This window comes from Ranitomeya variabilis, chromosome 4, assembly GCF_051348905.1.
Source record: "Ranitomeya variabilis isolate aRanVar5 chromosome 4, aRanVar5.hap1, whole genome shotgun sequence".
In the NCBI taxonomy this organism is placed as follows: domain Eukaryota; kingdom Metazoa; phylum Chordata; class Amphibia; order Anura; family Dendrobatidae; genus Ranitomeya; species Ranitomeya variabilis.
In genome coordinates this window covers 130,986,375-131,007,980 of record NC_135235.1, presented here as the reverse complement: position 1 = coordinate 131,007,980, position 21,606 = coordinate 130,986,375, and the positions used below count along the sequence as shown (strand labels likewise).

The following is a 21,606-nucleotide window of genomic DNA, read 5'->3' as shown; positions in this document are numbered from 1 at the left end:
GGACACATAACGTCCCTGGCCATGCCTACTGGTCCATGCATCTGTAGTCAGGTGCACCTTTGTACTCACAGATTGCCTAAGTGCATGGACGATGCGCTGTTTAACATGCTGGTGCAGGGCTGGGATGGCTTTTCTGGAAAAAAAGTGTCGACTAGGTAGCTCGTATCGTGGTTCAGCGTACTCCATCAGGGCTTTAAAAGCTTCGCTTTCAACTAAACGGTAGGGCATCATCTCTAACGAGATTAGTCTAGCTATGTGGGCGTTAAAACCCTGTGTACGCGGATGCGAGGATAAGTACTTCCTTTTTCTAACCAGAGTCTCATGTAGGGTGAGCTGGACTGGAGAGCAGGAGATCGTGGAACTTTCGGGTGTGCCGGTGTACATGGCAGACTGAGAGACGGTTGGAGACGGTATTGTTTCCGCCGGTGCCCTAGATGCAATATTTCCTCCTACTAAACTGGTGATTCCCTGACCCTGACTGCTTTTGGCTGGCAAAGAAACCTGCACAGATACTGCCGGTGGTGCGGAAAATGGTGGCCTTACAGTGACGGAAGGGATGTTGCGTTGCTGACTAGCTTCATTGGCCGAGGGTGCTACAACCTTAAGGGACGTTTGGTAGTTAGTCCAGGCTTGAAAATGCATGGTGGTTAAGTGTCTATGCATGCAACTAGTATTTAGACTTTTCAGATTCTGACCTCTGCTTAAGCTAGTTGAACATTTTTGACAGATGACTTTGCGCTGATCAGTTGGATGTTGTTTAAAAAAATGCCAGACTGCACTCTTCCTAGACTCGGATCCCTTTTCAGGGATTGCAGACTGAGCTTTAACCGGATGGCCACGCTGTCCTCCAACAGGTTTTGGCTTTGACACGCGTTTTGGGCCAGATACGGGCCCGGCAGATGGAACCTGTTGCGATGTTGATGCCTGCTGCGGCCCCTCCTCCACCTCCGCTTCTGAACTACTGCCGCCTGCACCCTGTTCCCCCAATGGCTGCCAATCGGGGTCAATAACTGGGTCATCTATTACCTCCTCTTCGAGCTCGTGTGCAACTTCGTCTGTGTCACTGTGTCGGTCGGTGGTATAGCGTTCGTGGCGGGGCAACATAGTCTCATCAGGGTCTGATTGTGGATCTGTACCCTGAGAGGGCAATGTGGTGGTCTGAGTCAAAGGAGCAGCATAGTACTCTGGCTGTGGCTGTGCATCAGTGCACTCCATGTCAGAATCTACTTGTAATGGGCATGGCCTGTTAAATGTTTCACTTTCTAAGCCAGGGACGGTATGTGTAAAGAGCTCCATGGAGTGACCCGTTGTGTCGCCTGCTGCATCCTTCTCTCTTGTTGTAGTTTTTGCTGAGGAGGACAAGGAAGCGACTTGTCCCTGACCGTGAACATCCACAAGCGACGCGCTGCTTTTACATTTACCAGTTTCGGAAGAGGAGGCAAAAGAGCTAGAGGCTGAGTCTGCAATGTAAGCCAAAACTTGCTGTTGCTGCTCAGCCTTTAAAAGCGGTTTTCCTACTCCCAGAAAAGAGAGCGTTCGAGGCCTTGTGTAGCCTGACGACGAAACTGGCTCCACAGCTCCAGACTTAGGTGGAATATTTTTATCCCCACGACCACCTGATGCTCCACTACCACTACCATCATTACCAGCTGACAATGAACGCCCACGACGACCTCTTGCACCAGACTTCCTCATTGTTTAAAAATCGTAACCAAACTAACTTTATTTGTTGCTGTCAAACAACTTACACGGTGAGCTATAACTTCAGTATGATTTCAATATCCCTTAACAGGTTGGTGAGACCACAAGGAAAATCAGGCACAATGTTACACACTCTGTTTTCTGTGACACCAAATCACAGAGATGACACACACGCAGGACTGTCACTCAAGCACTAATGTCAATATTAATCTCCCACCTAATTTATTTTTTTTTTTTTCTCTGTGAGACTTTAGAAACCAAATAATATTTAAAAAAAAAACAAAAAAACAAGGCTTTCTATGGCCCACTGAATGAGAGATGGCACGCACAGGAGTGGCACACAAGCCCTGACTGAGGCCAATATTTTTCTCCCACTGATTGATGTAGTGTTTTTGTGTTGAGGTTGATTTTAAAACACAAATGAAGGAAAAAAATAAAAAGGCTTTCTATGGCCCACAATTAGAGAGAGAGGTGGCACACCCAGGAGTCAAGACTGGCACACAAGCTGAAATGGCAATATTACTCTCCCACTGTTTTTTTATGTATTTTTTTTTTATTTTCAGGGAGACTTTAGAAACCAAATAATATTTAAAAAAAAAAAAAAAAACAAGGCTTTCTATGGCCCACTGAATGAGAGGGACAGAGGTGGCACACCCAGGAGTCAAGACTGGCACACAAGCTGAAATGGCAATATTACTCTCCCACTGTTTTTTTATGTATTTTTTTTTTTTATTTTCAGGGAGACTTTAGAAACCAAATAATATTAAAAAAACCAAAAAATAAATAGGCTTTCTATGGCCCACTGAATGAAAGGGAGAGAGGTGGCACACCCAGGAGTCAAGACTGGCACACAAGCTGAAAGGGCAATATTACTCTCCCACTGTTTTTTTATGTATTTTTTTTTTTTATTTTCAGGGAGACTTTAGAAACCAAATAATATTAAAAAAACCAAAAAATAAATAGGCTTTCTATGGCCCACAATTAGAGAGAGAGGTGGCACACCCAGGAGTCAAGACTGGCACACAAGCTGAAATGGCAATATTACTCTCCCACTGTTTTTTTATGTTTTTTTTTTTTATTTTCAGGGAGACTTTAGAAACCAAATAATATTAAAAAAAAAACAAAAAAACAAGGCTTTCTATGGCCCACTGAATGAGAGGGAGAGAGGTGGCACACCCAGGAGTCAAGACTGGCACACAAGCTGAAATGGCAATATTACTCTCCCACTGTTTTTTTATGTATTTTTTTTTTTTATTTTCAGGGAGACTTTAGAAACCAAATAATATTAAAAAAAAAAAAAAAAAAAAAAAAAATAGGCTTGCTATAGCCCACTGAATGAGAGATAGCACACACAGCAGTGGCACACAAGCCCTGACTGAGGCCAATATTTTTCTCCCACTGATTGATGTAGTGTTTTTGTGTTGAGGTAGATTTTAGAACACAAATCACGGAAAAAATAAATAGGCTTTCTATGGCCCACTGAATGAAAGGGAGAGAGGTGGCACACCCAGGAGTCAAGACTGGCACACAAGCTGAAAGGGCAATATTACTCTCCCACTGTTTTTTTATGTATTTTTTGTTTTTTCAGGGAGACTTTAGAAACCCAATAATATTTAAAAAAAAAAATAAATAGGCTTTCTATGGCCCACTGAATGAGAGGGAGAGAGGTGGCACACCCAGGAGTCAAGACTGGCACACAAGCTGAAAGGGCAATATTATTCTCCCACTGTTTTTTTAGGTTTTTTTTTTTTTTTTCAGGGAGAATTAGAAACCAAATAATATTAAAAAAAAAAAAAAAAAATAGGCTTGCTATAGCCCACTGAATGAGAGATAGCACACACAGCAGTGGCACACAAGCCCTGACTGAGGCCAATATTTTTCTCCCACTGATTGATGTACTGTTTTTGTGTTGAGGTAGATTTTAGAACACAAATCACGGAAAAAATAAATAGGCTTTCTATGGCCCACTCAGTGAGAGATGGCACACACAGGGATGGCACTGTAGCAGAAATGCCAATCTTAATCTCCCACAAAAAAAAAAAACAAAAAAAAAAAAAAAACTGTCCTACAATTACTATCTCCCTGCAGTAATGTAAGCCAGGTATGGCAGGCAGCAATAGGAGTGGACTGATGCACAAATTAAATAAAAAGTGTGGAAAAACAGAAAAGATAGCTGTGCAGAAAGGAAGGAACAAGAGGATATGTGCTTTGAAAAAAGCAGTTGGTTTCCACAGTGGCGTACACACAGCAATACAGCTATCACGGAGCCTTCTAGGGCAGCCCAATGAGCTACAGCGCTGAGGGGAAAAAAAAAAAAAAATAGCTTCCACAGTCCCTGCACACCGAAGGTGGTGTTGGACAGTGGAAATCGCTGCAGCACAAGCGGTTTGGTGGTTAGTGGACCCTGCCTAACGCTCTCCCTGCTTCTGATGAAGCGGCAGCAACCTGTCCCTAAGCTCAGATCAGCAGCAGTAAGATGGCGGTCGGCGGGAACGCCCCTTTATAGCCCCTGTGACGCCGCAGACAGCAAGCCAATCACTGCAATGCCCTTCTCTAAGATGGTGGGGACCAGGATCTATGTCATCACGCTGCCCACACTCTGCGTTCACCTTCATTGGCTGAGAAATGGCGCTTTTCGCGTCATTGAAACGCGACTTTGGCGCGAAAGTCGCGTACCGCATGGCCGACAAGCACAGGGGTCGGATCGGGTTTCATGAGACGCCGACTTAGCCAAAAGTCGGCGACTTTTGAAAATGATCGACCCGTTTCGCTCAACCCTATTGTTGACCAATGGCGACCTAAATGTGCTTGATGGCAGACAAAACCGGACATGCTGCAGGCCATAATGGCAGAACTGTGTCACAAACACAAAACTTTTTACAACTTTCATCTTATGGTAGTCAGCATGGGGGAGGGGAAATAAAACAATGTTGAGAGCATGGTGAGAGGTGAGCAGGAGAACTGCCAAATATGTTGGTATTGACATATAGATGTTATGCTCTTCAATACACAGTAGATGCCAACAGTGAGATCATAGAGGAAAGCAGGACTGTGTGTCATTTCATGTCTTACAGGAGAAAACCTGTAATGACATCCTATGGGGACATGTTCTTTTTTTAACCTCAATGACACCTTCCCCCTATAATTGCTTGTGCATGAGAAAAAGTACATGCCACCAGGGATTAATTTCTACTGATGTCCAGCCTTGGTCTTAGCATGAATTAGAATCTAAACTTTACAAGCAAATAACTATGCAATGGGAATGAAAACTTTAAACAAATGTTGTTTTGCTCAGCTCTGCATCCTCTTTTCCATGATGTGGCCAGTTTATAAACTGTCTTAACAGCATGATTAATAGAAAATGTTCAAAAAGGAGATGAGACTTTACTTTCTATATGATCCAGATTACGCAGGATGGCTGGACAGTGAATATAATAATGCCAGAGCAGTTTCCAGTTAGAATGCAATTGGTATAGTCTGTACAGAAGCTGCAGGATTTCATCTGCTATAGCTGCCACTTGTTTCTAAACATGCTGCCCCGGCTGTGCTAATCATTACAATGGATGAGATAGCAATCTCCTTTTTTGCAGCAGACCTATTTGTTGCCAGTGATTGGAATTAGAGCTGACTTTTAAAGCCGCTCATATTGAAATGCAGCCCCTTCTGGTGTTGATACAAATTAAATGTGCTTGGCTCTCATTTTGCCAGTGATACGCCAGTTTCTCATTTAAGCAATTAAGAGTCTAGTTGAATTTGAGGAGGTTTTCTACGTGAAAATAAAAGATCCGAATAGGCATGAACAGACCTGCAAGTGCGGGCTCCCGGGATTCCTTGTAAACATTGTGGTGTAGTCTCATCTGGCAACTGCTCTGTTCTCATAGAAGCTGATTTTCTGAATGATGAAATACAAACTTAGCTCATTAAATAACATAACAGGCTTAGCAACCAAGGGCAGGAACAAAGGAAAGAATATTTTATGCAGTTAATGCTCCTTCTACCTGTAACTCAAAACAATATAGGGTTCAATATCTTAAGACCTTCTCCAAGATAGATGAAAAAAAGCTTACAAAGTGTGTGCCTCAACTATTGCAATTATAGGGAGAGAATACAAAGAAGCTAAACGATGGGGGTTTCCACTTTACTCATTTCATGCTGTCTTTGCCTAGGTGTGCGTGACTCAAGCAGTGGAAGGGTCTCAAGAACAACAAGAAATCAAATCCTTAGGAGTCGGTGATTATTTTGGAGAAAAAGCATTAATTAGGTACAGTTTAATGTTTATAGTCTTATGATAATGGCATTTTCACCACAAACACTTATCATTGTGGCCATCCATTTCAGAACCCATGATGCTTAAAAGGGGTTGTCCAGTCACATGATATTGATTACTTGTTTTTCAGATAGGTCATCAATACCAGATAAATGGGTGTTCAACACCCAACATCCCCACCAATCAGATGTAATTAGTACATTGGTGGACTGATGTAAAAATCGATCTGAGCTGCACTGCGCAGCTATGTTCAATGTGTAGCAGCCGCTGCCAAGTTCTGCAGAACAGTATCTATGCAGAAGCAGTGCAGCTCCTTTCACTGCTAACATCCATCTGCTGAAGGAGCTACAGTAATCACAGCTGAGGTGTGAGGTTGTCGGACCCCCACTGCTCTTATATTTCTGACCTATCGTAAGTTCACCACAACTCCAATTACAATTTATGGTATAAAAAGTCTCTTGAGCCGGAGCCAACACTAGTAGACCCTTGCTCGTCAGCCACAGTACCTCTATTACAGCAATATGTCTACAACCATAACTTTCATACTTTTGTAATTCTCAGACAAGGTGCTTTTACTGTCTGCCATTCAGTATTATAAGTGTAAATCTTGACTGTTATGGATCGAGTTGCCCAACAGTTGATAATGTTGACCAAGCAACGACAACAATGAAATAGTTCAAACTCAAGAGAAGATCAAATATATGTGATAGGGGCCTATTTCATTTAGTTCACTACCGCATATTTTGTTATCATTATCAATGTAACAAGACCAAGACATGATGCATACAAAGGACAAAGGAAAGGAGCTTAGTTTCACATGTAAATTGTGTATTCTCTAAGTATTTCTCAGTAATATAGGCCACATGTAGTGGGAACAACCTAACCTTACATTTTGTCATTAATCTTGAAAAAAGAGATTGGTTAGGGGATTAGAGATTAGTATAGATTCTGCTTCACTGCCAGTATACAAAGTACAGTGGAATTCAAATATTGATCTAGTGGACGCTCAAGCAGAAATTTCAATGAGGCTGTTTGCAAATTAACCATTTTACGGGATGAATATTTCTCCATGTCTGGATGCTTGGCATGGCTTATCTATCTATTTATAAATGGCTTTAAAATGAACTTCACGTAGAACAGGATCTGGAATTTCCAATTGGATTCCGGGATGTATTTACAAGGCCATGCTGGCTTATTATAGGACATCTTGCTTATGGGGTACACACAATTAATATGGCTGGACTTAAGAAGCTTTTACAAGTGGGCAAAAATCTTCATCAAATAAGTTACCAACTTTAGACAAATTCCAGATTATTGTTCAGATCAAACAATACAAATAACATTATGTTGTTTTGTTTCTAATTTGGAAGGCTAGAAAAAAAAAACAATGGAATAAATATTAATTGTTTATTGGTATTGGTTGTTTATTGGTTTGCTATTGCCTATTATGTGTAATATATATATATATATATATATATATATATATATATATATACACTCACCGGCCACTTTATTAGGTACACCATGCTAGTAACGGGTTGGACCCCCTTTTGCCTTCAGAACTGCCTCAATTCTTCGTGGCATAGATTCGACAAGGTGCTGGAAGCATTCCTCAGAGATTTTGGTCCATATTGACATGATGGCATCACACAGTTGCCGCAGATTTGTCGGCTGCACATCCCAAAGATGCTCCATACAAGGCAGGATGGATCCATGCTTTCATGTTGTTTACGCCAAATTCTGACCCTACCATCCGAATGTCGCAGCAGAAATCGAGACTCATCAGACCAAGCAACGTTTTTCCAATCTTCTACTGTCCAATTTCGATGAGCTTGTACAAATTGTAGCCTCAGTTTCCTGTTCTTAGCTGAAAGGAGTGGTACCCGGTGTGGTCTTCTGCTGCTGTAGCCCATCTGCCTCAAAGTTCGACGCACTGTGCATTCAGAGATGCTCTTAGGCCTACCTTGGTTGTAACGGGTGTCGATTTGAGTCACTGTTGCCTTTCTATCAGCTCGAACCAGTCTGCCCATTCTCCTCTGACCTCTGGCATCAACAAGGCATTTCCACCCACAGAACTGCCGCTCACTGGATTTTTTTTCTTTTTCGGACCATTCTCTGTAAACCCTAGAGATGGTTGTGCGTGAAAATCCCAGTAGATCAGCAGTTTCTGAAATACTCAGACCAGCCCTTCTGGCACCAACAACCATGCCACGTTCAAAGGCACTCAAATCACCTTTCTTCCCCATACTGATGCTCGGTTTGAACTGCAGGAGATTGTCTTGACCATGTCTACATGCCTAAATGCACTGAGTTGCCGCCATGTGATTGGCTGATTAGAAATTAAGTGTTAACAAGAAGTTGGACAGGTGTACCTAATAAAGTGGCCAGTGAGTGTATATATATATACAGGTCCTTCTCAAAAAATTAGCATATAGTGTTAAATTTCATTATTTACCATTATGTAATGATTACAATTAAACTTTCATATATTATAGATTCATTATCCACCAACTGAAATTTGTCAGGTCTTTTATTGTTTTAATACTGATGATTTTGGCCTACAACTCCTGATAACCCAAAAAACCTGTCTCAATAAATTAGCATATTTCACCCGTCCAATCAAATAAAAGTGTTTTTTAATAACAAACAAAAAAACCATCAAATAATAATGTTCAGTTATGCACTCAATACTTGGTCGGGAATCCTTTGGCAGAAATGACTGCTTCAATGCGGCGTGGCATGGAGGCAATCAGCCTGTGACACTGCTGAGATGTTATGGAGGCCCAGGATGCTTCAATAGCGGCCTTAAGCTCATCCAGAGTGTTGGGTCTTGTGTCTCTCAACTTTCTCTTCACAATATCCCACAGATTCTCTATGGGGTTCAGGTCAGGAGAGTTGGCAGGCCAATTGAGCACAGTAATACCATGGTCAGTAAACCATTTACCAGTGGTTTTGGCACTGTGAGCAGGTGCCAGGAAGCATGAAGTGCTCCAAAATCTCCTGATAGCTAGCTGCATTGACCCTGCCCTTGATGAAACACAGTGGACAAACACCAGCAGCTGACATGGCACCCCACACCATCACTGAGTGGGTACTTGACACTGGACTTCAGGCATTTTGGCATTTCCTTCTCCCCAGTCTTCCTCCAGACTCTGGCACCTTGATTTCCGAATGACATGCAAAATTTGCTTTCATCAGAAAAAAGTAGTTGGGACCACTTAGCAACAGTCCAGTGCTGCTTCTCTGTAGCCCAGGTCAGGCGCTTCTGCCGCTGTTTATGGTTCAAAAGTGGCTTTACCTGGGGAATGCGGCACCTGTAGCCCATTTCCTGCACACGCCTGTGCACGGTGGCTCTGGATGTTTCCACACCAGACTCAGTCCACTGCTTCCTCAGGTTCCCCAAGGTCTGGAATTGGTCCTTCTCCACAATCTTCCTCAGGGTCCGGTCACCTCTTCTCGTTGTACAGCGTTTTCTGTCACATTGTTTCCTTCCAACAGACTTACCATTGAGGTGCCTTGATACAGCACTCTGGGAACAGCCTATTTGTTGAGAAATTTCTTTCTGGGTCTTACCCTCTTGCTTGAGGGTGTCAATGATGGCCTTCTTGACATCTGTCAGGTCGCTAGTCTTACCCATGATGGGGGTTTTGAGTAATGAACCAGGAAGGGAGTTTTTAAAAGCCTCAGGTATCTTTTGCATGTGTTTAGAGTTAATTAGTTGATTCAGAAGATTAGGGTAATAGGTCGTTTAGAGAACCTTTTCTTGATATGCTAATTTATTGAGACAGGTTTTTTGGGTTATCAGGAGTTGTAGGCCAAAATCATCAGTATTAAAACAATAAAAGACCTGACAAATTTCAGTTGGTGGATAATGAATCTATAATATATGAAAGTTTAATTGTAATCATTACACTATGGTAAATAATGAAATTTAACACTATATGCTAATTTTTTGAGAAGGACCTGTATATATATATATATATATATATATATATATATATATATATATATCACAGCAACCATTGATTCATTTGTTTTGTGATCCCTATTTTATGGTATCTTCTTTCAGATCCATTTTTAACAGCAGGGCAAAGTAAATATTTTTTTGGTGCAGCCATGCAACATCTGGGTCATAGAACTCAAATGAACCTGTTTCACAGCCACATATACAAAAGATGATGTACCAAGATGCCCAAATAGTATCAATGCTACCTAGTGAGAGCCAAGGAAAAAACTAGAAAATGTTGTGCAAGGCAGATAGGAAAGTCCAGCCTGGACATGAAGGGTGAATTATAGAATCATAGAATGGTAGAGTTGGAAGGGACCTCCTGGGTCTTCTGCTCCAACCCCCTGCTCAAAGCAGGATTCACTAAATCATCCCACACAGATGTCTGTCCAGCCTCTGTTTGAAGACTTCCATGGAAGGAGAACTCACCACCTCTTGTGGCAGCCTGTTCCACTCATTGATCACCCTCACTGTCAAAAAGTTTTTTCAGTTTCATCACATTGCTTCTAGTCTTTCCTTGTGCAAATGAGAATAAAGATGATCCTTCTACAATGTGAAAGTTCTTGAGATATTTGTAGACAGCTATTAAGTCTCCTCTCAGTCTTCTTTTTTGCAAGCTAAACATTCCCAAATCCTGTAATCGTTCCTCATAGGACATGGTTTGCAGACCGGTCACCATTCTGGTCGCTCTCTTCTGACCTTGCTCCAGTTTGTTGATATCTTTTTTTAAATGTGGTGCCCAAAACTGGACACAGTATTGACAACCCTTCTAGATCCTCAAGATGGTGGAGGCCTTGAACACAAGCCCATTGTGCTCTACCTATAATCTACTGTTTAGCACTCATAGGTGACAGTTGGGAGGAATACCGTTAGGCATAACCAGAAAATGACTCTATAGTATTGCAAATATCATAAAGATCCATGTTGCTACTTTTCAATATACTTCAACTCAGCTATATTCTTTTGAATGGATGCCGTTTTATCCAATGTTTATAGTGATGTGTTGCAATGATTGAACTGCCATGATTACTTTGTTATAGTGTGTCCTATATGTTATAACCTTTATTCATAAGTAAAACTCTTCAGAGTCAATTCTATGTACTGTAGATTCAGTGAATTTGAAGGGAACCTGTCACCTGAATTTGGCGGGACCAGTTTTGGGTCATATGGGCGGGGTTTTCGGGTGTTTGATTCACCCTTTCCTTACCCGCTGGCTGCATGCTGCCCGCAATATTGGATTGAAATTCATTCTCTGTCCTCTGGAGTACACGCCAGCGCAAGGCAAATTCAGGTGACAGGTTCCCTTTAATCCACTGCATAGGAAAATGGAGATGAGCAATGTTACAACTAAAAAAAAACAATAGTAGCTTCTACGTAACTGAAATATGCTGATTATTGAGATGTCAATACATATGAAATAATAATTCCAGTATAAATAAATTCATCACATGGGCCTGTGCAGTTAGACCTGAGTCACCAGAGCAATGGGGATGTTTCTATATCACATTTTCTCCATTGTGTTCCTCTCATTTGATCAATAATTATTATAATCAGAGGATTGAAAAACATAAAACTTCGGTAATAAGATATCCAATGCCTGATTTCTCACTCTGCTGTTTTACTTAAGTGAGGATGTCCGCTCTGCCAACATCATAGCTGAAGAGGACGACACACAGTGCCTTGTCATTGACAGAGAGTAAGTGTTTCTGTTTCTGATTTGCATAGATTGTCATTTGAGAAACATTTACTGCTACTAGAGTTTATTTTTGGCTTTTTAAAATTTAAAAGGTTTTTTAATGTCTGTTTTGCACATGTATTTTTCTCTGGCATTCTGTAAGTCCCGTAGAGAAGTCTATGGGAAAACTCTAGAAAAACTCAATATGCATTTATTTTCCATTCCCATCCCCCACCCCCTTTTTTTTGTTTTTATTTTTTTCACTGTCGCATTGAAAGTGCTGTAACATTTTTAGTTTTCCTTTTCTCAAACATATTAGGGCTTATTTTCTTCAGGATGAGATGTATTTATCAATTGCTTGCTGTTGTAAATAACACTTCAGTATCACCTACATGTATGGCAGGATGTGAAAAATAATTAATTTAAATTGTCATTGATCAGAATGATCAAACCGTAAAGGGGATTTTCCATTTCCAAGATTGTGCTCAGAGGCACAATTTATTGTTAACAACAACCAAAGCTTTACTCGCCCTCCCCATGTCCACCATTGCTTGCTGTATCCAGTTCTGAAGGCCCGTCAACAGCACTGCAGCCAATCAGTGAGATCAACAGCTGGTGCTGTGTACTCGGACAGAGCAGCTGAGCTCAGTGATTGGCTACAGCGCTGTCGACGTGACGTCAGAGCGGAGGAGATTCTGCACTGTACCCTAGGAAGGTGAGTAAAGAACAGTTTGGGGGTTTTTTTACAACAAACTGCAGCTGAGAGCACATCTTTCCTGAAAATGGAAAAACCACTTTAAAAACAGACATTTCTGCTCATTTCTAAATGGGTTTTGCATGCTATAGATCTCATTTCATTCTGGAAATCAATGGGTGACATAGATCACAGAGTTAAGGAGGCTTGTCCACTACTATAACATTGATATTCTATCCTTAGGATAGATCATCAAGGTCTGATCTGAGGGGTTGCGACACCCAGCACCAAGAACACCTGATCGATGTAGCGCAATGCCTGGCATCCCTGCATGGTGTCTTGTTATCCCTCCATAAAGAGACACCGGATTACTAATCTCCTTGGTCTGTGGCCTCATCTGTGCATGCCACATTGAGTCATGACAGCATGCCTAGGGCATGGGTGCACACGCTCCCCTATTCTTACATGAGCAGCACGCCCAAATGGTAAATTCTCCAAGCAACTGTTAGGAAGCATTTAGCTTAATGTGTATTCACCTGCAAAGTTTCTCCCAGCCAATAGCTGGGAGACGTCTTGCATAAAAAGGCACCCGCCCCTTCTGGGAGGTGCCTGAGCAACAGCCTATAGATCTGTTAGGTGGTTTGGTATGCAACTGTATGTTGCCAGGTTCCCCATCCCTAGCCTGTTAGTGTCTCGTGTCCTGTGTTCCCGTTAGTCTGCCATAGTTAACCCTTGTTTCCAGCGACTGCTTTGGTGGTGTCCAAATCCGTAAACTGCATCTGTCTGCCACCCTGGGGGTTGAATATCCAGGCCAGAACTTTGAACTTATCCCTATGGCTGTCCAGTCTGCACCATGTGAATCTGTCCCTGTGGCTGCCCTGTCTGCACAGGGAAAACCTGTTCCAGTGGCAATCCTGTCCGCACAGTGTGAACTTGTGCCAATTGGCCATCCTGTCTGAAATTGTCCCAAGAAGGCCATCCTGTCTAAACTTGTCCCAAATGTCCATCCTGCTTTGTCTGAGAATCAGAAGTGACGTCTCTGCCTCTTTGGGGTCATCAGCTACTGCCTCACCACAAGAGGCTCCAGCAAACACCAAGGTAGCTGCTTAGTCACACCCCTCCAGAGCAAGTCCGGTCTGTGGCACAGTGGGTCCATGAACCATGTGCGCCACCTAGGAGCGTAACAATCAGCAGGAGCGCCTCGTGTCATACCCCCATTAAAAAAACATTTATCAAACATTTATCAATGACTAGTCTTATAATTTGTCATTGATTTTCTAGGCATTTACGCAGAGACAAAACTTAAACCAATCAAGTTAAAGAGGTTGTCCACTACTTTATTATAGATGACCTATCCTTATCTGTGAGGTTGCGACACCCAGCACCAAGAACAGCTGCTCGGCAGGGGTGCCGGTTGTCACACCCCCACCTATCAAACATTGATGACCTATTCCAAAGATAGGTCATCAGTTTTAAAGTAGTGGACAACCTCGTTAACTACTTTGATTCGGTTAAGTTTAGTCTTTGTGTGAATACCTAAAAAAATGATGAATTGTAAGACTATTAATTGATAAATTGTAAAAAAATATCAAGTGTTACATAAGTTTTTGTCTTATCTATGACAAATAATTATCAGAATCAATATATGTCTGATCAAAAAACAACAGCATTTGTATCAAGATACGAATGCTGTGAATAAACAGGCAGTAGCCACAATTTACAACTAAGGTCTCATCATGGTTCACAATTGTCTTTTCTTTAAAGGGAACCTGTCACCCCTAAAATCGAAGATGAGCTAAGCCCATCAGCATCAGGGGCTTATCTACAGCATTCTGGAATGCTGTAGATAAGCCCCCAATGTATCCTGAAAGATGAGAAAAAGAGGTTAGACTATACTCACCCAGGGGTGGTCCCGCTGCAGTCCGCTCCGATAGGCATCGCGATCCGGGGCCTCCCATCTTCTTACGATGACGTCCTCTTCTTGTGTTCATGCTGCGGGTCCAGTGCAGGCGTACTTTGTCTGCCCTGTTGAGGGCAGAGCAAAGTACTGCAGTGCGCAGGCGCCGGGAAAGGTCAGAGAGGCCTGGCACCTGCACACTGCAGTACTTTGCTCTGCCCTCAACATGGCAGACAAAGTACCCCTGCGCCAGAGCCACAGCATGAAGACAAGAAGAGGACATCATTCTAAGAAGATAGGAGGCCCCGAACTGCGACGCCCATCAGATTGGACCGCCCACCCAGGTGAGTATAATCAAACTTCTTTTTCTCATCTTTTAGGATACATCGGGGGCTTATCTACAGCATTCCAGAATGCTGTAGATAAGCCCCTGATGCTGGTGGGCTTAGCTCATTTTTTATTTTGGGGGTGACAGGTTCCCTTTAATGAGACAAAAGACTAGCTTCTGATGCTGAGATCTGTTAAGTTAATAAAGCCTAGATAGTTGTAATTTAATTTGTTCATTCATTTTTCTCAACCAGCACTTTCAATCAAATGGTTGGAACATACCAGGAGTTACAGACGTACCTGCGGGAATATGTATTCCAGCTTGCTCTCAATGACCATGATAGGAGGAATGCCAGGTAAAACTTTTACACATTCTAGCTATCTCTAAATTCCTGTTTGTACAGATTTTCACTATCATGGGTTCGTTTTGTACTCTTGCATCTTGCACGATAGTCTATATTATGTCACGTTTATGTCACTGTGAAACATCCTGTATAGATACAGATCTCCAATGAAATCACTGCATAGAAAATGTGTCATACATAAATATTCTATTCTTAGTAAATAAAGCATATCTAAGCACTGTGATACCTTTGACACGGAAAACATTTTTTTAGATATGTTAGTGGCTCCCTTTATTAAATGGCAATAAGTTTCAGTCTGCAATCTTCATTCACTCATTCATTTTCCACCCCATGAAATGCAGTATTCAGTCTGATCTAAGTTTCATGTTTCCCATGTGTTAGTGTTTCTTATGGTAATATAGACTGGGTGTGAAGCCTGTGTGTATCCAGGGTGCTGCTACCTTCATTAGCTGATCTATCCAACCATCTCCTAATCTGAATTTGTTTCTCCTCTTGTACATTACTTCTTTTGCTATGGCTAGTTTTCTCTGCCCTTCCTGAAACTGTACATGCTTTCTCCTCTCTGTCCACACTATAAGGATCTCTGTGCAACCCATTTCTTTTCTGCTATCTCTAACACTGAGAAAGAGGAGAGCAGAGCAAGAGCTCAACCTGGAGCAGGAACTCTGATGGATACTGCAGCAATAAATAGTAAAACTTTTTAAATGAAAACTATTTAGAAAGTTGCGTATCTTTGCAGTTAAGAAACAAATAAACATTAAAGAGAACTTGTCAGCATGATTTTATAATATACATGTCACGATAGTTTCTACTAAAGGACTTACAGTGAGGTCTGTGGTCAGTACTAAGAGTGCTTGTAATAGATAAAGGAAACAGAGAAAAGTGTACTTAGGTTACAGTCTGAGGTCAGAGTATCAGGAAGGTAGCAGATCAAGGCAAAGGGGTAAGTTAGACGGATGGTCAAAAGGTAAATCCAAGAACATCAATGGAGATCAAGATTTAACTCAGAGCACAGAGCAAACACACACACCACTTAAGCAAAGCTAGAATTGTCAAAAGTTTGACAGTTGTCAGAGTACTAAATAGCCCGGTAAATACTCAGAACAAATGACACCTGGAGGAGATGCCACAGACCCAGCCAGGATGGCTGAGGTGTCAATCACAATAGTCACACCTCTGTCTCCAATTGGGCGGTAGAGCTGTCACAATCCTGAGAGCTTAGTCATCCCTTGATCTCATAGGGCGGCAGAGCTGTCATTCAGCGCATCCCTAGGACACCATAAGTTGCGGATTTGTAACAGTATAGTAAAGATATGGCTGTAATGGCACTGTAATACTGATTGATATGATACCATTGGTGAAGAAATCCTTTTTGTTGATCTTCTGTAATCAGCATTTGAAGTGTTAGGCTATTTAGATTTTGGTGCACAGAGGCTGGGTCTTCTTCTCATTGTCTATGATTCCTCTAGCCCCTTCGCTACCCCCAGTCTTAAATAATGGGTCACTGCTTTTTTAGTGACCTACTTCCTCTGTTTGAAGAGGAAATTTCAAACAGAGGAGGCAAAAAAACACCAAATTATCAAAGTATCAATGTAATAAATAATATATAGCACCATTACAGCCATGGTTTTACTATACATTACAAAATTGTGCTGACAAGTTCAGTTAAAGAAAACTTGAAAGTGAAGGTGTGCATAGCCTTTAACCCCTTCCAGACATGCGCCACACATATACTGCTCTGCGAGAGCTGTGTTCTCACAAACAGCAGTATATGTAAGTCGCTCAGCGCCTCGGTGATCGGGTGTGGATGTCAGCTCTATGTGAGAGCTGACACTCTGCAGCAATGCCCATGATCAGAGCTAGCACCGATCGTGGGCATTTAACCCCACTGATGCTGCTGTCAGTAGTGACAGTGACATCGAGGAGCATCTGCTCAGGGAATTGGTTACTTGCACGCTTTCATCAGGACAATGCAATGCGATCACGTTGCCCTGATGGTCTCCATGGAGACCCCCAGCTGCAACATGGCCGAGGGATCCTCCAGGGAAGGTGACGTGTCAGTGCCTTGCCTGCTCAGAGCAGGACCTAAGATGCCTGATTCCCTGACTGTCAAATGTTGCTCCGATGCAGAAAATGCATTTTTAGTGACATATTGCACTTCATCAAATGATATGCTGTGAGCATGTTGTCCACGAGTTGTTCAAAGTTCGGTGCCCTGCTGTTGCCAAGGAAGTTGAAGGTCACATCTTTAAAGGCTCTCCATGCCACTTGTTCAGCACCTTACAAAAGACCATCAAAGCTACTGTCATTCATTATATCTCTGATCTGTAGGCCAACAAAAATACCTTCTTTAATCTTTGCATCACTTATTCTTGGAAATTTCTGTTGCAAGTAAGAAAAGGCTTCCGAATCTTTTTTTCATTGCTTTGACAAAATTCTTCATAAGCCCAAGTTTAATATGCAAAGGAGGGAGAAATATCATTGCTGGATCAACAAGAGGATTACGTTTAACATTCTTCTGTCCATCAACCAGGTTTTCACGGAGTGGCCAGTCCTTTCTGAAATAGTGCATTTCTCGTGCACAGCTCACAAATAAAACAACAATACTTGGTACGGTATATCAAAGCTGCAGCCCAAGAAGAAGTGCAACAACTTTTAGATCACTACATATGTTCCAATTCTAATTTCTATAATTAATGTGGGTCATCAGTAACTCCGTATTCTCATATGCTTCTTTCATGTGTACGACATGTCCAACAGGTATAGAAGGGTAGATATTTCCGTTGTGTAGTAAAACAGCCTTCAGACTTAAAACTGACGAGTCAATGAACAGTCGTCATTCCTTCGGGTCATGTTCGCTTCCAAGAGCACCAAACAACCCCAAGACATCATTGCAAAAGGTTAAACTGTCGACATGGTTGGAAAATTGATTAAGGTCTTCTTGACGACTGCGAAAAAAAGAAACTCTTGTTCTTGGTAATAAGAGATTCCGTTCTTGTAGCCTTGATCCCAATAATTCTGCCTGCCTCTTTGACAATTTCAAATCTCTGACCAAGTCACTCAGATCAGCTTGACTGAGCAGATGTGGATTAGATGTAGAAGGCTCAAAGTCTGGGTCTGCAGCAGTTTCATTTTCCACTGACATTGTTAGTTCATCTTCGTCATCCTTCATTGTCCATACTTTGGGCGGCTTTGGAACACGGAGACTCATCATGTGGCACTGGTCTTTAGGCTGAAGGAAGATTAGGATATTCAATTGATTTCTTGTTCTTTGCTGAATATCCTGTTACATTTGTAAGGCAGAAGTAGCAATCTGTTACATGATCTCTCTGCTCACTCCATATCATTGGGACAGCGAATGGCATTGAAGGTCGTGATCCATTCAGCCATGCTCTAAGGCTTCTAGAACAAGATGCACAGAATATATGACTTGCCCACTGTTTGTCCCGATCTCCAATTGAACATTCAAAGTATAGTGCATATGCTTTCTTAACAAGTGGAGCCATTTCCTTCTTTTGTGCTTTCATTGTATATTCTCTGCATATGTAGCAGAAATTATCACTGCTGTTGAGACACCAACGCGACATTTTGAAATAAATCTTCAGTTTTTACAATGAAAAGTATTCAGGCAAATCTCATATATGATAGTAACTAGATGGAGGCCCGATGATAGTAACTCGATGGAGGCCTCATGCCATCGTGTCGGGAGGGCAGTAATGTCACAATGAGGGCAGGCTTTGCAGCATTGAGAATCTCTCCCCCCATATGCTCACCCACCTATCCACTCTCTCTTTCCCCATGTGCTGACTTCTCCCGTCTGTGCTCTCTTGAGATTTCAGAGGATACATTTTGTGAGGTAAAATATTGTTTAAAAACTGTCAGTGAAATATTTGACCTCACAAAATGAATCCTCAGCGATCCCCTGCTGTAATGTCAGTATTGTCTTTTGATTCCTCCCCTGCCCAGGAGTTGTGGTTTGCTCCGTACACAGTCAGCCTAATGATTCACTGCGCCTGAACGGAATTCACATAATAAGTGCTTGCAAAAGTGTAGATTAGCGATTTATGTTATTTCAGTGGAAAATTCGGAATATACTGTTTCAGAAAAAGTTCATATATGAGTTTTTAGAATTATAACAGAATATTATAATGTTTTGTATCATTTCTGAAAAACCTTACGTGATAGGAAAAATCTGAAGTCATTTCTGCAATCAGCAAGAAAAAAATCTATCAGGAACACTCAAAACTATCTCACGGACAAAACCTTTGTAACACAGTGATACACATCTAGATAAGTTCCCTAAGGGGTCTAGTTTCCAAAATGGTTCCACTGTTTAGTGACATGAGGGGATCTCCAAACATGACATGGTGTTCGCTAATTATGCCAGCAAATATTACATTAAAAAGTGAAATGACGCTCCTTCCCTTCTGAGCCCAGCCGTGTGCCCAAACAGTGGTTTTCCCCCACTTATGGGGTATCAGCAAGCTCAGAAGAAATTGCACAACAAATAGTATGGTCCATTTTCTCCTGATACCTTTGCGAAAGTAAAAAAAAAAAGTTCTTAAGGAAAATTTTTGTGAAAGAAAATTATTATTTTTTCCTTCCATATTCCATTATTTCCTGTGAAGCACCTGAAGGGTTAAAAACTTCTTGAATAAGGTTTTGAGTACCTTGAGGGGTGAAGTTTTTATAATGTTATCAAATTGGGGTATTTTCTGTCATACAGACCCCTCAAAGTCACTTCAAATGTGAAGTGTCCAAAAGAAAATGGTTTTGCAAATTTTGTTTTAAAAATGAGAAATCGCTGGTCAAATTTTAATCCTTATTACTTCCTAACAAAAAAATTATGCTTCAAAAATTGTGCTGATGTAAAGTAGACTTGTGGGAAATGTTATTTATTAACTATTTTGTGTGATATGACTCTCTGATTTAAGGGCATAAAAATAAAATTTTTAAAATTGCAAAAGCTTCTACATTTTCGCCAAATTTCAGATTTTTTCACAAATGCAAGTTATATCAAAGAATTTTTATCACTATCATAAAGTACAATATGTCATGAGAAAACAATCTCAGAATCAGTGGGATATATTAAAGCGTTCCAGAGTTATGACCTCATAAATTGACGGTGGTGGGATAGGAAAAATTAAGGTGGTCAGGAAGGTGAAAACAGGCTTCGGGGTGAAGGGGTTAATTCATGTTTAAATTTTTTTTAACCTTTTTTGCTTTTAATAAATCCGTTCTAAAACTGTAGCACTGAAAGCATGCCTGCCAAAAGGAAATTAACTTTATTCTTCACGGCAGCCTCTGACATTCAATCACAGAGGTTTCAGTCACTTCTGAATACTTAGTTAAGGTGCGGACACTGACTGACTGACAGCTTAGCAGTGTATTAGTGCAGAGCCGGCTGTCAGTCAGTGTCGGGACCTGGTTACAGCTGACTCTCACTTTGTACTGAGCGGTGATTGGAGCCTCACCGGTCGTGCCTCCATGGCTCAAAACCGGATGCTGCTTGGGAGGGGAGGATAAAGTTAATTTCCTCCCAGTAGCCGGCCTTTCACTGTGGCTGCTTCCTGGCTTTAGTAAGCTAGTAATCTGCAGAATAACCCCGTATTTGCAGTGCAATAGCTTTTTATATGACAGGTTCTCTTTAAGTGATACTGTGTTTATTAATACGTGAAGACAGAATGAAACATGTTCTCCAGGTCAGACGACGTAGAGCTTGTGTCTGTTTTATAAACGGTTTTCACCAAAGAGACATTAATCATAAGACATCACTGAAAATGACAGACACAATATACATTGATTTCATGCAATAGTGTTAATAAGTAAGGACTCCTCATGTAAATGTTTTTCTTTTAGTTTCTTAACACATGCTCAATATGTTCAAAATTTCATCTTGACTTCAGTGGATGAAAGTGATTTAATTGGAAAAAAACAAGTATATGGCCAGATGTGAAGGCACTGCCATTGACACTATGTTGTCTAGTAGAGTTTGACAAATGGGCATTTAGCTTTGCCAGAAAAAGTTATTTCACAAGCAAAAGCATATGGTATCGATAAGTCTACAAGGCCCAATGACTACATGTCTGTCTTCTCCTGTTGTAACAGATTGGCTACCTGAAATATTTTTTATTTACTAAATTATTTCAGACATACCCAACGTAGCAAGAGTGGCTACATTTTAAACCTAAATACCTGGGACTGATTCCTTTCATATAAACTGCAAACTCCAGCAGGTCTCTGATTCTTTTACATCTACTTAATTTAATTCTTGGCACTATGGAGAATCTTTTCAATTGTGTAATGTTGGAGGGTTTCTTTCACGCACAGTCCATTTCAAATCCCCTTCCAACATTTCAGTAGGATTTCGATCTAGATTTGATTTGACCACACAACCATCCAATGTGTCTTTAAGGCTATGTTCACACATTGCAGATTCGTGTGCGGATTTTTCCGCACCGTTTTTGAAAAATCCACAGGTAAAACGCACATCGGATTACCTGCGGATTAGCCGTGGATTTCGTGTGTTTTTTGTGCGGATTTCACCTGCGGTTTTACACCTGCGGATTCCTATTGAGGAGCAGGTGTAAAACGCTGCGGAATCTGCACAAAGAGTTGACATGCTGCGGAAAATACAATGCAGCGTTTCCGCACTGTATTTTCTGCACCATGTG

The 21,606-nt window shown here is 41.4% G+C and overlaps 1 protein-coding gene across 2 annotated transcripts in view; it reads left to right on the top strand.

Moving 5' to 3' along the window:
- The window catches only part of LOC143770046 (cGMP-dependent protein kinase 2-like), a 363,231-nt gene that overhangs the window by 231,319 nt on the left and 110,306 nt on the right, over window positions 1–21,606 (top strand). For both annotated transcript variants that reach the window (XM_077259271.1, XM_077259272.1), the window contains 3 exons: window positions 5,868–5,962; window positions 11,602–11,670; window positions 14,822–14,923. In XM_077259271.1, the coding sequence (XP_077115386.1) occupies window positions 5,868–5,962; window positions 11,602–11,670; window positions 14,822–14,923 (266 nt within the window). The remainder of the gene's footprint in view (window positions 1–5,867; window positions 5,963–11,601; window positions 11,671–14,821; window positions 14,924–21,606) is intronic.